Genomic DNA, 15,178 nt, shown 5'->3' on the forward strand with positions numbered 1-15,178 from the left:
ACTGCTGATGGTCGCTGCAGCTTGGAATGACTGCGGGGAGGCTATCCCGTCGTGTGTTCTGACTGCTCTCTGGTGGCCCACGTGCCCGCCGTCTCCCCTTCTCCTTCATGATAACAACATCAGTCCGCTCTACCCAATCTCCCCACCGTTGTCTCCTCCGGCACCTAGCCACTGCTGCTGCCTGTGCTGTGGGAGGGGGGGGGTTGTATTTTGTCCCACGGCCTTCATTTGCACTGGCTTTCCTCCGCCGCGTGTGTGTCGTCGGACGATGACACACTCCATGCCGTCATGGCTTGTCGCCATCTTGATAATGATGACCATGCGACGCTTCTTCCCTGGAACCCAAGCTCTTCCTCATTGTGCCCTACATCAGGATTGTCATGCGTATCCGAATGGAACTGACGGCCTTGACTTCGGTCTTACGTCCCAGTTACCCCGAACTACCCTGCCAGCAGCACCCGCTTCCCCAAGCGTGGGAATTTCCATCACCATATCAATACCCCTGCCCATCCGGCCCTCTACGACTACGAGCCAGCCGCCGCCATCCTCGATTACAAGCTCTGCAGCATCAAGCAACCCTGCGCCAACCGCGCCCTCGTCTAGCTCTTCCTCTTCCTCGACATCAACGCTTGTACCCAGGCCTAAGCCGCCCTCAATGAATGGCCAAAATGCGTTCGAGCCCGTAGGCACGGGACCACCCCCGGCAAATATCCCTTCAAGAGGCGATCATCCAGTCAAGCCAGATCATATCGTACGTAAAAATTTATTTGTCTTTTCAAACCCGGACTCTAATTCTGACCCTCATTTGCAGGTTGGTTCCACAGGCCCTATACCTACAAACAAATTTTTTGCCAACTTCTACCTTGGCTCCCAGACTGGACCTTCATTCACCCATCCGTACGGAGTCGCATGGGCTAAGGGCAAGGGTCCTGTAACGAGTTATGGCCTCATGGTTTCCCATATAGAACTCAATCAGCTGGCATTTGGTCCCATGAGCCAGTCAATCCCCGGCAACCCCGTCCAGTTTTATATCAACCCCATTGGCATTCAATCGATGATTCTCTCTGCAGCTGAACTTGGGCCGTCTTCTGTCTTGGTTGTTTCGAAGCCCTCCGCGTTTTCGGCAACTATTCTTCTCTCCCCGGATCCTGGCTCGACTTCTCATATCGCTTTTCCTTTGGTTCAAGGCATGGGGTTTGTGACCGCTGTCTACACAAAATTACAACCCACGATTCAGAGTGGCGTTTTCTTCAGGCAATTCGAACGACTGGGCTCTCCCAAACCAGGCTTATTCAAATATATGGTCATGTTGGAGGATGGCACAGTGTGGTTGATATACGTCACGTCCGCCGACAGTGCTGATCCGCAATTGAGGTTGGAAGATCATAGTCTCATCCGTGGTATCAGTGAGTTCAGCGGTACGATCCAGATCTGCAAAAACCCTTTCGGCGGAGAAGGGGAGGGGATATACGACAGGTCAGCTGGCGTATATGCGGTGGAAGTCCAACTCGCGGGCTTTGTTGCCGCTGACCAGCAGACCGGTACGTACAGTTTCTCCTGGGATAAACAAGGGTTATATGTTTCCACAACCCCCTTGTTAATGTTCGCATTGCCCCACCACTGTGATTCCTTTGACGAAAACACCAAATCCAGGATGACAGGTCTACATCTACGAACCACGACCAAGGGAATGGCTACCGGTATTGTAGGGGATTCATGGACAATGGTCGAAACCAACCTTCCTATAAGTCTGGGAATTGCTCCCTGGAACGCGCAATCGAAAACGAGCCCGCCCTTATCAGAACCTGTCAAAGAAAAGTTGAAAATGGTAGCTCCATTGGAGCTCAACCAAGACATACATCAGCAAACGTACCTTGATAGTATGTACTTTAGCGGGAAGGGGTTTGGCAAGTTTTCTATGTTGGTGTATACTGTCGAGAAATTAGCAGAGGATCCCTCTCTGGCGGAAAATGCATTTCGACTACTAAAGGAAGCTTTCGCAAAGTTTGTTCGTAACGAGCAGAGATGGCCGCTGGTATATGATACCGTTTGGAAGGGGATTGTCTCTTCTGGGTCTTACGTGACCCACGATCCAGGGCTTGATTTTGGAAATACTTATTACAACGACCATCACTTCCACTATGGCTATTTTATCCTTTCTGCAGCCATCATGGGGACTCTTGATCCAACATGGCTAGCTGGGAATAAAGATTGGGTTAATGTCCTCGTCCGCGATGTTAGCTCTCCAGTAACCGACGACCCATATTTTCCGTGTTTCCGGTCATTTGACTGGTATAACGGCCATTCCTGGGCGAAAGGCTTATTTGAGTCTTATGACGGCAAAGATGAAGAATCTTCGTCAGAGGATGCTCTGTTCGCCTACGCCCTCAAACTGTGGGGCAAGGCCATCGGGGATGCAAGTATGGAAGCTCGTGGCAATCTGATGCTAGCCGTCCTTGCAAGATCACTACACGCCTACTTCTTGCTGAGGTCTGACAACGTCAACCACCCAGCTAATTTCATCGCCAATAAAGTCACAGGAATTGTCAGTATAACAACCCAAACCAATTTACCATAATAATCTTCATATTTAAGATCTAACAGGCCACAGCTTTTTGAGAACAAGGTTGATCATACGACTTATTTCGGCGCAAACCTCGAATACATCCAAGGGTGAGTATGATGATAGCATATACCCCCGCTCCATATGTTTATATTACGATGTTTATACTATTTAGGATCCATATGATTCCCTTAACTGCGTCTTCGTCCTCCACCCGCGACCCGCTTTTCGTGAAAGAGGAATGGGAGGCCATGTTTGCGGAAACTGCCTGCACACCCGCGAGTAAAGTTCAAGGTGGTTGGCAAGGCATTTTATTTGCTAATTTGGCACTCATTGATCCATTTGCCTCGTGGGAATTTTTTTCTCGCGATCCCTTTAATTATTCGAAACTTGATGGGGGAGCTACTCGAACATGGTATCTTGCACTTGCCGCAGGTAGGATTTAACCGTAGTGTTCCTCTTGAATGAATTGCCTTGCTGCTCACTAACACCGAAATCTAGGCTTGGGAGGCGGTCCACGTCTATAAGCTAATATGCAGATTTGAGTCGGGATTACCTTTCTTTGCAGTGGGTAGTCCATTATGGCAGGGTATCCCCTAACCAGATTTTTTTAACGGTGACTGAGATATAAATATATATATACACATGTGCGAGCATATTTATCATCCCATACTAAACACACTGTGCCTGTTCGCTATAAATTTCTCTCATTGCTGTGTTTTTTTTTTTTTTTTTTTTTTTTTTTTTTTTTTTTTTCCCGATTTGAAAGGCCGGAACAATGCATATAGTATATATATAGATGGATCAAGCAGTTAGCTATGTAGTATAACAATCGCTAGAGACTTCTTAGTACATGTATGAAGATGTTTATGATGTTATTTGTTGTTATTTCTTAGTCTCCAAAGGGGAGAGTCTTCAAAGTTATACAAATATGTTTATACATATATAAACAGAGTATGCAACACGGTGGCTAAGGTAACTCCGCTTTGGAACACGAGAAATCACATTCTTGTACCCATTCTTGGAATCTTTGACTGGAATTGATATTTTTTATTATAATTCAGTTATGGATATTATAATTATTGTTGAATTGTTGACCATGTCATACCCCATTGTTGATTTGTAAAGCCCTTCCATTAAGCCGATATCAAATTTAACAAAAACAGGTCGAGATTCTTCTTCTTCTTCTTCTTCTTCTTCTTCTTCTTCTTCTTTTTACCTCTTCACGTAAATTTTATGTTCCTTGTTGGCTTTATTCATGCTAGTAAATGTACCACATTTGCTGCACTGTAACTAAATGATGTGATGATGTCATACTGTGAAGATCGTAGATAATCATAGATCAACAAGTCCACGCAGCATATTTCTTTTAATATTTTACTTCAATTGATCATAGATCTGATCTCTCTCTCTCTTTCCCCCCAATGTAACAAATCACAGTAACTGCAGATCATAAAGTTTTATATTTACATATACAACTTGTTTTTTTGTTGTTAATGTGCGTGTCTATATATACCAGTAACTAACTAGCAATAATAGTAATATATTTTATACTTGTTTTCCTTGCGGATTTTCACACCAGCTCTGTAGATTGCATGGAACATCTTCCTTGATTCCTACGGCCCTCCACTGCAGAAATTGCCTCGCGTAAATGCCTCCGATCTACTCCGATCTACATACATTGTTCTTCGGGGTTTGAGAGACCGGAAAGAGTAATGCGGCAGCGGAGTTCTCAAGGGTTTCCGCTCGTAGAACAGTATCTTGAAAGTTGCGGCTTGAATGATGCGTTGATATTTTCAACAATACTATAACTAGTACTCCGTAGTTATGTATGTCTTTTTTCAGGTGTTTTGTTTGGGATGGGGAAAGTTGGAATTTTGTATTTTTTTTTTTTTTTTTTTTTTTTTTTTTTTGTTGGAGGGGGATTGGATTGGGTGATTTTCGAACCCCCTCTATGCCACCACGGCGCTTGGTGGTGATCGAGCTCTTTTGCCCTAGTGGGGCTAATATTTCTTTCGTTTGAAGTTGGTATCAGGCGTTTAAGCAGCACAACTAAGTAAGTCACACGGATTTCGACCAGAAGGAATCATGGAAAGTATAAGGAGTTAGTAGAAGGAAATCTTAGCTGCATTAATAATATTTGCGTTCACTCTATAAAAATATTATAGATTAAAGCAGAAGATTTTTTTTTTTTTTTTTTTTTTTTTTTTTTTTTTTAAAAAAAAAAAAAAAAGGGAATGGTTTATGGAAATATCAAAACTGATGAGGAATTCTCATTGCAATAGAGTAAACTAGCAGCTCCACACGTATCTGAGCAGCGAAGAATAAAAAGGGAAGGATCCGGCAACCATCTCATCCCAAATATCCTCCCCATGCAAGCTATTAGAAACAAAAGTGACAATGAAATGCCTTAGGCACCAATCAGAAATTTGACAATAGTATCCAATCCAGCAACCTCTATTACCCTTCCACCTCTTTGCTCCCAACTCTTCCCAAAAACTAACAAGAAACGAAAGGAAAAAACAAAGAAGGTAAGGAGCGACAGTAGGAAACATCTAGGCTACTCCCCGCCATTAAGCCCTCACCATTTCTTTTTCAAAAATTGTAGCTCGGTCATACAAAACAAACAATTGTCGCGCGCGTAGTGGAATGTGGAAAGGCGAGAGTAACCGATGACAAGCAAAAGGCCTAGCTAAATCTGCACCCCCACACTTTGTGCTGTTTCCCCACTTCCCCGAAGATCAGAAAAAAGAATAGACACCGTTCGATCGCGTATCACTTGAATCCCGGGAGGATGAGAGCAACTTGTAAGACACTAGCTGCGACCACTGTGTGGTTACATTTACAGGCCGACGAAGGTAACTGGCTGCTGGAGGGTAGCAGAGCAGGTTTGAGTCTATTGAGTGAAGATTGGGATTTTTTATATTAGCATTTATTTACGATTTAGGTTTGCGAACTTGGACTAGTGGGAAAATATTTGGTTGCCCCTTATGTTCAAATCTTAGGATTGGGTTAACACTTACTCCCTCGTTGTTGTTGCAGCAGACGATCTGGGTGTTGCAGCTGACGGAGCTGCCGGTCATAGCAGTGCAGGTAGTTCCGAGAGTGCTTTCAGGAGCACAGCAGAAGGGGCCGCCAGAAGAGCAGGAGATGCTCTGGAAGACTGGGCCGTCAGGGCGGTGTGGGCGCGCGGGGCGGGCAGGACGGCCGGCAGCAACGCTGGTGGCGAGGAGAGCGACAATGGCGACGATGTTGGTGAGCTGCATTTTGAAGGTTTTTGGGGGTTGATTAAGAATTCAAGTTCTTAAAAGTGAATAAGAAGATTAGATAGAGATTGGGAATTAAGGCTGAGAGATTGTTCTGTGATGCTGATGATGAGGGGGAAAATAAAAGGTATTTCGACGGGAATGAAGGGCCTATTTATGTGTTTTCTCAAGGCTCACTCGATGTCCATGGATGAAGTGTTTTACGTTCTAGGTTGGCTCAAATCTCACCCTTGCAAACTCCCTTTTCACGACTTTTCCAGTGGAGGGAGTCTCGCTTCGCCGAATTGAAGAAACAAGCCCTGGCGCATCTGGGATACCAAACAGCGAATGTCTCGCGTGTTGCAGCTTCGTGGCTGACGGGCTGGTGGATAGAGATAAGCCAGAAATCATAGATCTCAGCTTCTGTTCACCCTGCTGAATGTTCTGACCCCTTTTCTTCTGCATGAATGTGGTAACACTTGACCACTCCCATGAGTCGATGGCGTTAAGGTTGTGCAGAATAATGGTGTCTATAATTAACATCTAGCTGGAGTGTGACCCGGGCATTTTGATATGGATCGTATCAACTTCACGCAAATTCCCAGAGAAAACAGCCAAGTGACAAAATGGCGTTGAGTCCAGACCATACACAAACCTGCATTTCCAGTATGGCCAATCCATCCTTGTTTGCATGTAGATACAAAGGGTGGTGAGGTTTGGTCAACCGTGGCATACAGACAAAACAGACCCAGCCCCGTGGGAATCGACAGGGCTGAGGATTGGAAAATCTAAAATTGTTTTGCTGACAAGTGCCGTGGGCCAATCAACTATACAGGGGCCGTGAAGGTTCGGAGTGAAGGTTTTGAGCCTCAGCTCAAGAAATGGCATCCCATGAGCTGTACCTTTGGCGTGGCAGGATACTCGCCTAACATTCACGAATCAGAGACAAGGCTGCAACACCTTGCGATGGAAACTAGGATAAAGGGAGATCAAGATATCCGAAAGCGGATAGGTAAATCATGGCCTTGAACCTGGCAGCTGCAGGCACTGTGTACGATGGAAGCCGATTCGACAAATTTCCAGGAGAATTGCAAGCCATCTAACAACACATGAAGCTCTGGGCTCTCTGAATCCACATGTCAACGCCATAGATATGTTTGTTGGAACATAGTGAGTACCCAATATGAGAGAGTACCCTTGGTAGCAAGCTCGGGCGCAGAGAACCATACTTCAATCTCCGAACAGCGCACAGGAATCTTCCAAAATATTTTTCCTATGAGGCCACCCTCACAATATCCTCGACCATAAAGCAGTCATGAAAATAACCGCCTAAAATGCGTAGATGTTTCATCGAGGGCGTAGGTTTACTAAGTCAAGGCATCTTTTGCACGGGCAACCGAGCATTGTCGTGTCAATAAGAATGTGCGCTATGTTTTTGGTGAGGCTCAGCGGAAGCCAATCAGCAACCGGCGCGGCCATCCGGTTCCCCAAACAAGCCCATCATCGGTCCAGACCCTGATGCTTTTTGCCTCTGAGTCGAATATTTTGACCAAAGCGGCAGTGCGATGCAGTGAGACACATTAAAACTTCAAGGATTCCCGATTTCGATTGGCAAGCCAGGAACAGGATACTTAGGCGAGGTACATGAAGGCAACGCCCGTTGTCCTCCCGTGGGCTAAAAGATTCCGGGGTTGACGCATCACAAAATGGCAGGAATGGCGGGATGACGGTGAACAGCATATCCGAGAACATCTGGCCCGTATGCACCGACCAGTTGGGTGAAAATGATGATGACTTGGGATTAGTCCAGACCTGCAATCGCAAACAAATAAGAAAAACAGCAAGAATGGAAAAAAGCCATTTTTCAGCCCCAGAAGAAATTTAAATGCAGTTGCAAAACAAACAGAACTTCTGATTAGTCCGGCCAATTCTCACGTGGCCCAACCAGGCTGGACAATCGTGGGATATTCGTGTTGATGGTCCCCACACACAGATACCCAATATCGCCTATTTGCTGAAGTCCATTGAGGTTCCAGAGCGCTTTTACTTCCTTTTTATTATTTTCTTTTTGCTTTGGGGGTTGGGGTGGTGGCTTTTGCGTACCAATGGAAGATATCCTGATGTCTCAAAAAAGATGGCACAAGCCTAAAAACATGTGCAGCGAATGACCTCTTGCAGCTTCAGTCCTATTTTTGGATTTTCAAAGACGCAAGGCCGTGCTTGTGCCAGCTCATTACCGTGTCGATGGCTGTCTCTGGTTGAGAGAAAAGCAAGCAAAATGTACGGCGTAATGAGAAGATTATAGGGAGAGTTTGGTACAAATTGAGCCCACTTGCCGTCAAATAACATTTCCCAATCCGTCCTCATCTTCCCAGCCAAAACACAGCACCCTCTCACCTCTTCAAACCTGCCTTCATTCGTTTGCTTTCACTCGTTGGAAAATTACCCCATCGCTACCATGAAGTTCATCAAATCCTCCATCCTCTTCTCTCTCTTGATGCTGCTCACGCAGTCAATTGCTATCCCCATGCCTGATCCGGTTCCCGCTCCCGAAGATGGCGACGTTGCTTTAGCTGAGAGAGGATTCCTCAGCAACCTGCCGGGGTTGAAGGACCTTTGTCCACCAGCTTCTTCCCAACCCGCCCCCGTCCAGCAAACGAACCAGTGCTCCAGCGGTGTTCCATACTGCTGCAGCACTGAAGGAGGATGTAAGTAAATTCAACTGTAAAATCCTCAAGCGACAACATTTGCTAACCAGTTCGATCTCGCCTAGCCCACAACTGCGTGAATTCCAAAGTTGAATGCAAACAAACCGTTATTTGCTGCAACAACAACTTCGGGGTAAGTTATTATACGAATACACCCTCATATCATTTTGTCTTTCATATTTTCGAAACAGTCAGCTGAAACCGAAAAACCACTTTCAGTCCCAAGTGTGCATGGGAGACATCGACTTCAACATGCCGATCAATATCGAGATCAACCTTTAAACAGTTTCCCAGTAGCATATGCACGGGACCAGAGGCCCTTGGCTGTGCGTCAAAGGTCTGAGGAACAGAGGGAATTGCTGAGATTTGGTTCCGGCAGCTCTAAACTGATGTTAATGGGGTTAGTTAATGGCCTCTTCAGTTTGGGACTGAGCCTCTTTCTCAGGCATGGTTGTTGCTGTAGCTTATTGCAAAGATTTATTATTTATTAATTTCGCACCTGATGGATGGATGGCCTCACCAGCACTGAAAGGGTACATTTTCTTCATCCCTGATTTGATCGTTCTCAACGACTTCACTCTTTTGGTTTTCTTCTTTTGGTCAGTTGTAGAAGACTCATCCTTTTGCTTCTTCCACCCCCCAACCAGCTTCTCCCACTTCTGCCTCTTCTGTCTCATCTGTCAGTTATCCTGTCAATTTTTAATAGATAAATGAGAAACATTTTTTTGCTCCCGGATTTTTCTTCTGGTGTTATTCTTATTTGTTCATATAGTTCTTGGCTAGTCCGATGGAAAATGCCATTTTCTGATCTTTCGCTGCATACCTGTAAAAACTTGAAGCTGTTTCACAGCTTAGGATTCCTCGAACTGCGATATCCGAGTTGTATTCATCCAGCGCCTAAAATATGTCTTCTGCGCATGTTGCAGAGAAAGCCTGGATATTGAAATCGAATCTCAAGTAAAAGAATCGCCAGGCGAAAATGCCCAAAACGGCATATATTCTGTCCAGATGGAGGCGGCTCCTGTCCATCTGCTTCGCGCGCAGGTTGTCTTCACTTTTCCAAATTCTTTGCATCTCAATCCACATCTTGAAGCAAAAGAGGGAAATTATTCAAGGGGGATGCCGTCGAGGATTGCTTATTAAGCCATTGAGTTGCAGATAGTGTGATTAGGAAAGAAACTTCCAAGGTTGCGAGATCTGTAGGAGGATAACGTTCGTTCATTATTACTAAACTAACTACGCGAGAGCAATACAATATGTTGGGGGGCACGTGATAGGGTAGCCGTAGTACCCCCTAAAACCCCCCCGTGCTACGGCGCCGCCAATGCACTGCCGCCCGGGGGCCCCCTTTGCTCAATTCTTCCAAAAACACAATAACAATTAATTACAAGATTTGGACCCTGATTTCCTCTTTGGGAATAGGTGCCCATACAGCAATAACTATAAAAAACAGAATAATACAAGCAAAATTCCGTAATCTCCCGTACCACTGATACCATTCTTTTCCTTCCAACAAGGTCGTTCCATATGACTTATCATCAAACCAGGCCAAGTTGTATTTGAAAATTCACCCTCCACGGGCATATCCATGTTCTTTGTGGTAGGGACTGCCCCATCTACCACCCATCCTTTCCCATAGATCACTCTTCGCACAATCATATTGATAGATAAAGGGTGCCCATCGCCCCCCCAAACCACATCACGGTCGCTATCAGTATCAAGATCATCATCGCCTGTGGGATCATCATCACTTGTAGGATCGTCATCGCTTGTAGGATTGTTATCGCTTGTAGGATTGTTATCACTTGTAGGATTGTCCTCCATTGATCCATCCAAACATTCCATCTTGGAATCCATATCAATATCCACACTGCTGTAGCCGCTATCATCACTGGTATCGCTGATATCATCACCAACATCATCGTTGGCATCGTTGGCATTGCTGGCAGTGTTGGCATTGCTGGCAGGCCGCCCAGCAAAGATATCTTCTATAGCTGTCCACAGAGCATAGGCAGATAGTTCCTTGGGTGTAACAAGATAAGATCTTGCTTGCAGAGTGATTGCAAACCACATGTAGTTATACAGCCACATATTGCATTCTTTCCAAAACCGTTGCATATCAGCACTGGCATCCTCTTTGGGTCCAAGTTGTCTCTCATCTATGATATCAATTGTATGAGATTGCCTCGCTGCGAGGAGGATCTCTTCCCTCCACACTGAATAATTCACAAAACCAGTGAGGATAACTGGCTCCCTTATGAATCTCACTTGGTCACGGAATTCATTAAGAATCTTCACAATAGCAGACGTTCTGCCTTTTCTCTGCAGATAGTTTGCTAAATCTGCATTAATGTTCTCATCACTAGCAGAGGGTTCACCTCTACTTGCTTTCATCTGTTGGACTTCATGCTGGAGTCTCGCGATCTCCAATCTCATGCGAGTTTCCTCACTCACATCATCACGGCTACTAGAGCCACCCGCGTTATCCGACATCTCATTGTTGTCAATTGGGTCTTCGTATTCGATATTCGACTTGTTCGATTCTTCTTCGATTGTCTCGTCAGGTTCAAAAGCCCCTGGGGCAATCACCTTTCTGTTGGTTGCAGGTGTTGGTAGACCTGCGTCCAGTCCTTCTTGTTGTGCCTCCGGTGTTTGAGGACTTCTTCTACGCGTCGTCACGTAGTCCTTCGTTAAATCAGGCGTTCCACCCGATCTCAGATTAACCATTAGTTTCAAATCACTTAACAGCCGTCTAGGCACGCTTTTAACGATGCGTGGAGACGTAGTTAGCACGTTATTTCGCAGCTCTTTCGTAGCTTATAAGGGCCATAACCTGTAGGAGGATAACGTTCGTTCATTATTACTAAACTAACTACGCGAGAGCAATACAAATATGTTGGGGGGCACGTGATAGGGTAGCCGTAGTACCAACAAGATCCCCTGGCACGTGCACATGGTTCGGATTTTCGGCTGGAAAAACTTTCGGTTGTTGGTTCTTTTCAAACATAAAAAAAACATATCTAAATATCAGAACGGGTAGATGGTTAACTACTAGTACTCACAATGCAGTTACTTAAAATCATGTTTCTCGGGCTCTAACACCCTAACTAATGACTGTTGTCGGTTTGTTGTAGATGGGCTGGGTTAAAAGTTGGGCCGACTTTTCAAATGTTATCTAGATAAGCCTCTCTTTCAGTGAGGGAAAATATATCAAAGCTCATGAATACTACATGGCAGTGACTGACATCCAGGGCGTTTGATTTTCGGGCCTGTTTTCCTTCTTACCTCAAAATTGAAACCATTTCGGCTCCGATATTGATGTTTCGATCTGCGCACAGAGACGTGAAACAATCCTCTTCGCAAATCACTAGAGAGATATATATGCATCAAATCCACGAGTGCTTTCGTAGAAAGTATGTACGCCATATTTATGCAGCCTTAAAAGAGATATCTCAATAAATATATAACTTCGATATAAGGCATTTCATGTCTTTACTAAATACGCCAAAATACACTCTGAAGATAGCAAGTGATTGTAGAGACTATGTTGTGAATTGCTACCTATATTCCCCGCCAGCGCCATGTCCAACAGAACTAATGGTTCAAAAATCCTGGAGTATTGGCTACATAGTATCTACCGGTACATTGAACTTAATCTCAAGAAATATCATCTCCTCTTCCTCCTAGTTTTTCCGGCCCGCGAAACCCTTTAACCAATAATAAACCAAAATAACACTACAGATTTGTAGATAGGTTGGGGTTTAAATTTTTGACAATGAATTTTGAGCAGGGATACATTTTAAACGTGGGTTTAGAAAAGTTGAATGTGGTTTTTAAATTTCTAACCTCGCAAAGTAATTAAAATCCTGATTGAAGGCATAAGCACTGGCATCTTATCTTAATTCATTCGTTCGTTCATTTTTTGTCTGGTAGATAAGCATCAGTGTGCAGATTCCGTTGCGTCGTGCTTCTGATTCCAAGATTCATTGGTAGATTAGTGAGATTGCTTCTCCGTAGCTCTTGAAAACAGCTTATTTTGGTTCCCTCCGATATGATAAAAACTCAATGCAATGTAATCAGAGGCCAAGTAGAATGCCTCTCCGTCTTTTGCTAACGGGATGGAGGCAACTAGGTTAAAATTTCCACTCATATTGTAATGGAATCAGGGCTGTGCGCGTTTGGCGGCCGCGAGAACAGGAGCAGCAGAACCACACAATGGAGAACCACAAGATCAACGTGTATTATATCTAACAATCTATCTCGAATAACATGAGGAAAAACTTGTAGGAGAATCAACTAGGAGAAAAGGGACCGGTAGTAGTAACAAGACATAAGGAATCGCATACATGAAGAATCCTCGCATACGTGTAAAAGGGAAAGATATTTCTAGCGGGCGGAGGCGGATATATGCAGGGTAATAAATGCCCGGTGAAAATTTCACCCGCGCTGGATCCCCATTACAATAATATACATGGGGAATGGGAAGGCTATTTTTTCCTGTTCCTTTCTTTCAGGACTGTTAGCCTTCCCACACTGTGCTCACTTGCCTCTAAATTATGAAGTGATCTATTTCAACATGCTGAAAGCCACTGTTGTTGCTACTTGCCCTCATCAGCATTGCTACTAGCCCCTTACTGCAAACAAGAAAAAGACTAGATGGATTGCATGTTATCTGAGACACTGATAAGTCATGGTTTTCCTGAAATCGAGGAGAGCTCAGCAGGCAAACACTGATCAAATTGAAATCCAGCACCATGATCCAGGTTATATTGGGTGTGGTGTAGATGTTTTGAGTATTATTCATACTGGGCTTGGACTGCAAGTGGCCTGCTTCTCTTCTTTGAGCTCAGTTCTGACGGCCGACATAGCAGGTACCAAATTAGCTTAGATGAAAGGAATGATTGTTGCAAACAAAACATACATATGTTTTGAAACTCCTTTAAAAAGTAAAGTAACTCTGTACGTACTTGCGGGAAAGCATATCAAGATTTTCAATGACATAATTCCAATAGGTCTTCAACCACTCCTTCTTGACTTTAGCCCCTCGAAGATTTGGAAATTGATGAAAGCTGAAACCATGCATAATGTACTGTACGGTAGCATGCAACCGACGGACCGTTTGACCATAACAATTATTCCGAGCCTTGGTGCTTGCTATTTGGTATAGGCATTATAGAAACCGCCTATTTGACTTGGCTGCTTTGAAAGTTATGAAAAGTATTGGAGTTCCCCCTGCTTCGCCCTCCAACCAACTGGCTTCTTTCTGCAGTCAGGAACAAAAATTCCAGGAGAATAGGGTGAAAAGCAGATCAAGTATCTTTAAAAATAAATCGAAAACCAGCAATGCAGCCAATCTCAGGACGAGGAAGGCAATTTCTCAGTTCTCGCACCAACATATGCCTAAGTCACAAGCTGTGAGCGCTAAATATTCTCTCTCTCTTTTCCGCAAAACCTGCGAGGGTGATTGACATATGAATGAATCATTCAACACGCCAGGTGTCAGGAAATGCTGCGTCAAATGTTGCGCCATGCTTTGGTATAGCCGCGGGATGTTGTGGAGGCTTGAGTTTTGATGTTCTAGGAATCCCTACCGGGATAACCTCACCGGGCATCTGTGTATACATAAGTAAGTGCATGTAATGGACGAGATTTTCATGTTGTAGTAGCCTCGACAGAGACGTAATTGCAACAACGGATTTGCGAAAAGAAGTATCAGAACGGTCCTTGAGTCATCACCCTAGACCCAGCAACCACTCGTCCATTCATCCTGAGATTTTCGAATATCGGCATACAACACAATTAACGGGTGGAATTTGCCATCCAAAACCGGAATAGCAGAAAATCATAGATGATAAAAAGTGTTTCTTTATCTCTTTCTCCTGGTTTTATACCATATCAATAGGAAGGGGAGCTACCTGAAGGCACAGGCCAACACCTAGGTAATATCAGCACAGCCATAACTGGGAGCGTAGAACAGGAATTTACATGGGGGACCAATGTTTTACCTCGAAGCGTCACGTATGACAGCAGCAGAGACTGGCTGGCTGATATTATTGTGTTTCCGTCATGTGTGACTGTTGCATCCTAGGTTCTCTGTGCAATTGTGTGCTAGCTTTCTTGGAGGTATTCAGTGATCAGGAGAAGATTCCTAATCTTCCAGATGGTTATTCTAGTAAGAAGTGCGTGTCTTCTCCAGCTTGGGTTCAGAGAAGAAGGCCCTTATGGCTAAGTAAAAAGGGGAGGATTCGTTTCCATGGAAGATGAACCGCGACTGGCACCATTGATTGAGTCTTTGGTATGTTTATAGTATGCAACAGTGCTCATCAGCTTTTGATATTCAACTACTGTGCGTTTTCTCACATTCCCCTAGTTCTTGTCAACTGCGAGAGCATTGACGAGCTTTGGGTGAGGCATTTCCAAAATATCGGCAAACTGAAGCTCTTGATAGCTGTAAATCACAATCCCAGATTGATGGTGATATCATGATTGTTGAAACATCCTTGTCTTCATTGCTTTACAGTGACATATCAGAACAGTCAACTGTGCAGAAAGCGCCAGCACAGGTCACAATTCGAGCTTGGCAGAAAGTGCGAGGTCAGGTGGCGCTTTGGGAACGTCAAGGGTTTTGATTCCCGAAGGGGCGCCACTTGAGTTCAGAGTAG

At 44.6% G+C, this 15,178-nt stretch overlaps 4 protein-coding genes across 4 annotated transcripts; 2 read left to right on the forward strand and 2 right to left on the reverse strand.

Moving 5' to 3' along the window:
* Positions 1 to 313: 313 nt before the first annotated feature.
* On the forward strand, positions 314 to 3,090 carry HCAG_06030 (hypothetical protein; the record flags this gene model as incomplete). The annotated part of the gene is made up of 5 exons (XM_001538375.1): positions 314 to 751; positions 812 to 2,545; positions 2,612 to 2,673; positions 2,739 to 2,998; positions 3,065 to 3,090. The coding sequence occupies 5 exons, from the start codon at positions 314 to 316 to the stop codon at positions 3,088 to 3,090; spliced, it is 2,520 nt and encodes an 839-aa protein (XP_001538425.1).
* Positions 3,091 to 5,405: 2,315 nt separating this feature from the next.
* Positions 5,406 to 5,829, reverse strand: HCAG_06031 (hypothetical protein; the record flags this gene model as incomplete). The annotated part of the gene is made up of 2 exons (XM_001538376.1): positions 5,406 to 5,459; positions 5,587 to 5,829. 2 exons carry the CDS (start codon positions 5,827 to 5,829, stop codon positions 5,406 to 5,408), a joined length of 297 nt encoding a protein of 98 aa, XP_001538426.1.
* Positions 5,830 to 8,266: 2,437 nt separating this feature from the next.
* On the forward strand, positions 8,267 to 8,798 carry HCAG_06032 (predicted protein; the record flags this gene model as incomplete). Its single annotated transcript, XM_001538377.1, has 3 exons — positions 8,267 to 8,516; positions 8,582 to 8,649; positions 8,736 to 8,798. 3 exons carry the CDS (start codon positions 8,267 to 8,269, stop codon positions 8,796 to 8,798), a joined length of 381 nt encoding a protein of 126 aa, XP_001538427.1.
* Positions 8,799 to 9,956: 1,158 nt separating this feature from the next.
* On the reverse strand, positions 9,957 to 11,374 carry HCAG_06033 (predicted protein; the record flags this gene model as incomplete). Its single annotated transcript, XM_001538378.1, has 2 exons — positions 9,957 to 11,268; positions 11,310 to 11,374. 2 exons carry the CDS (start codon positions 11,372 to 11,374, stop codon positions 9,957 to 9,959), a joined length of 1,377 nt encoding a protein of 458 aa, XP_001538428.1.
* Positions 11,375 to 15,178: the final 3,804 nt, after the last annotated feature.

Source organism: Histoplasma capsulatum, genomic scaffold (genome assembly GCF_000149585.1).
Source record: "Histoplasma capsulatum NAm1 scaffold_7 genomic scaffold, whole genome shotgun sequence".
Classification (NCBI taxonomy): domain Eukaryota; kingdom Fungi; phylum Ascomycota; class Eurotiomycetes; order Onygenales; family Ajellomycetaceae; genus Histoplasma; species Histoplasma mississippiense.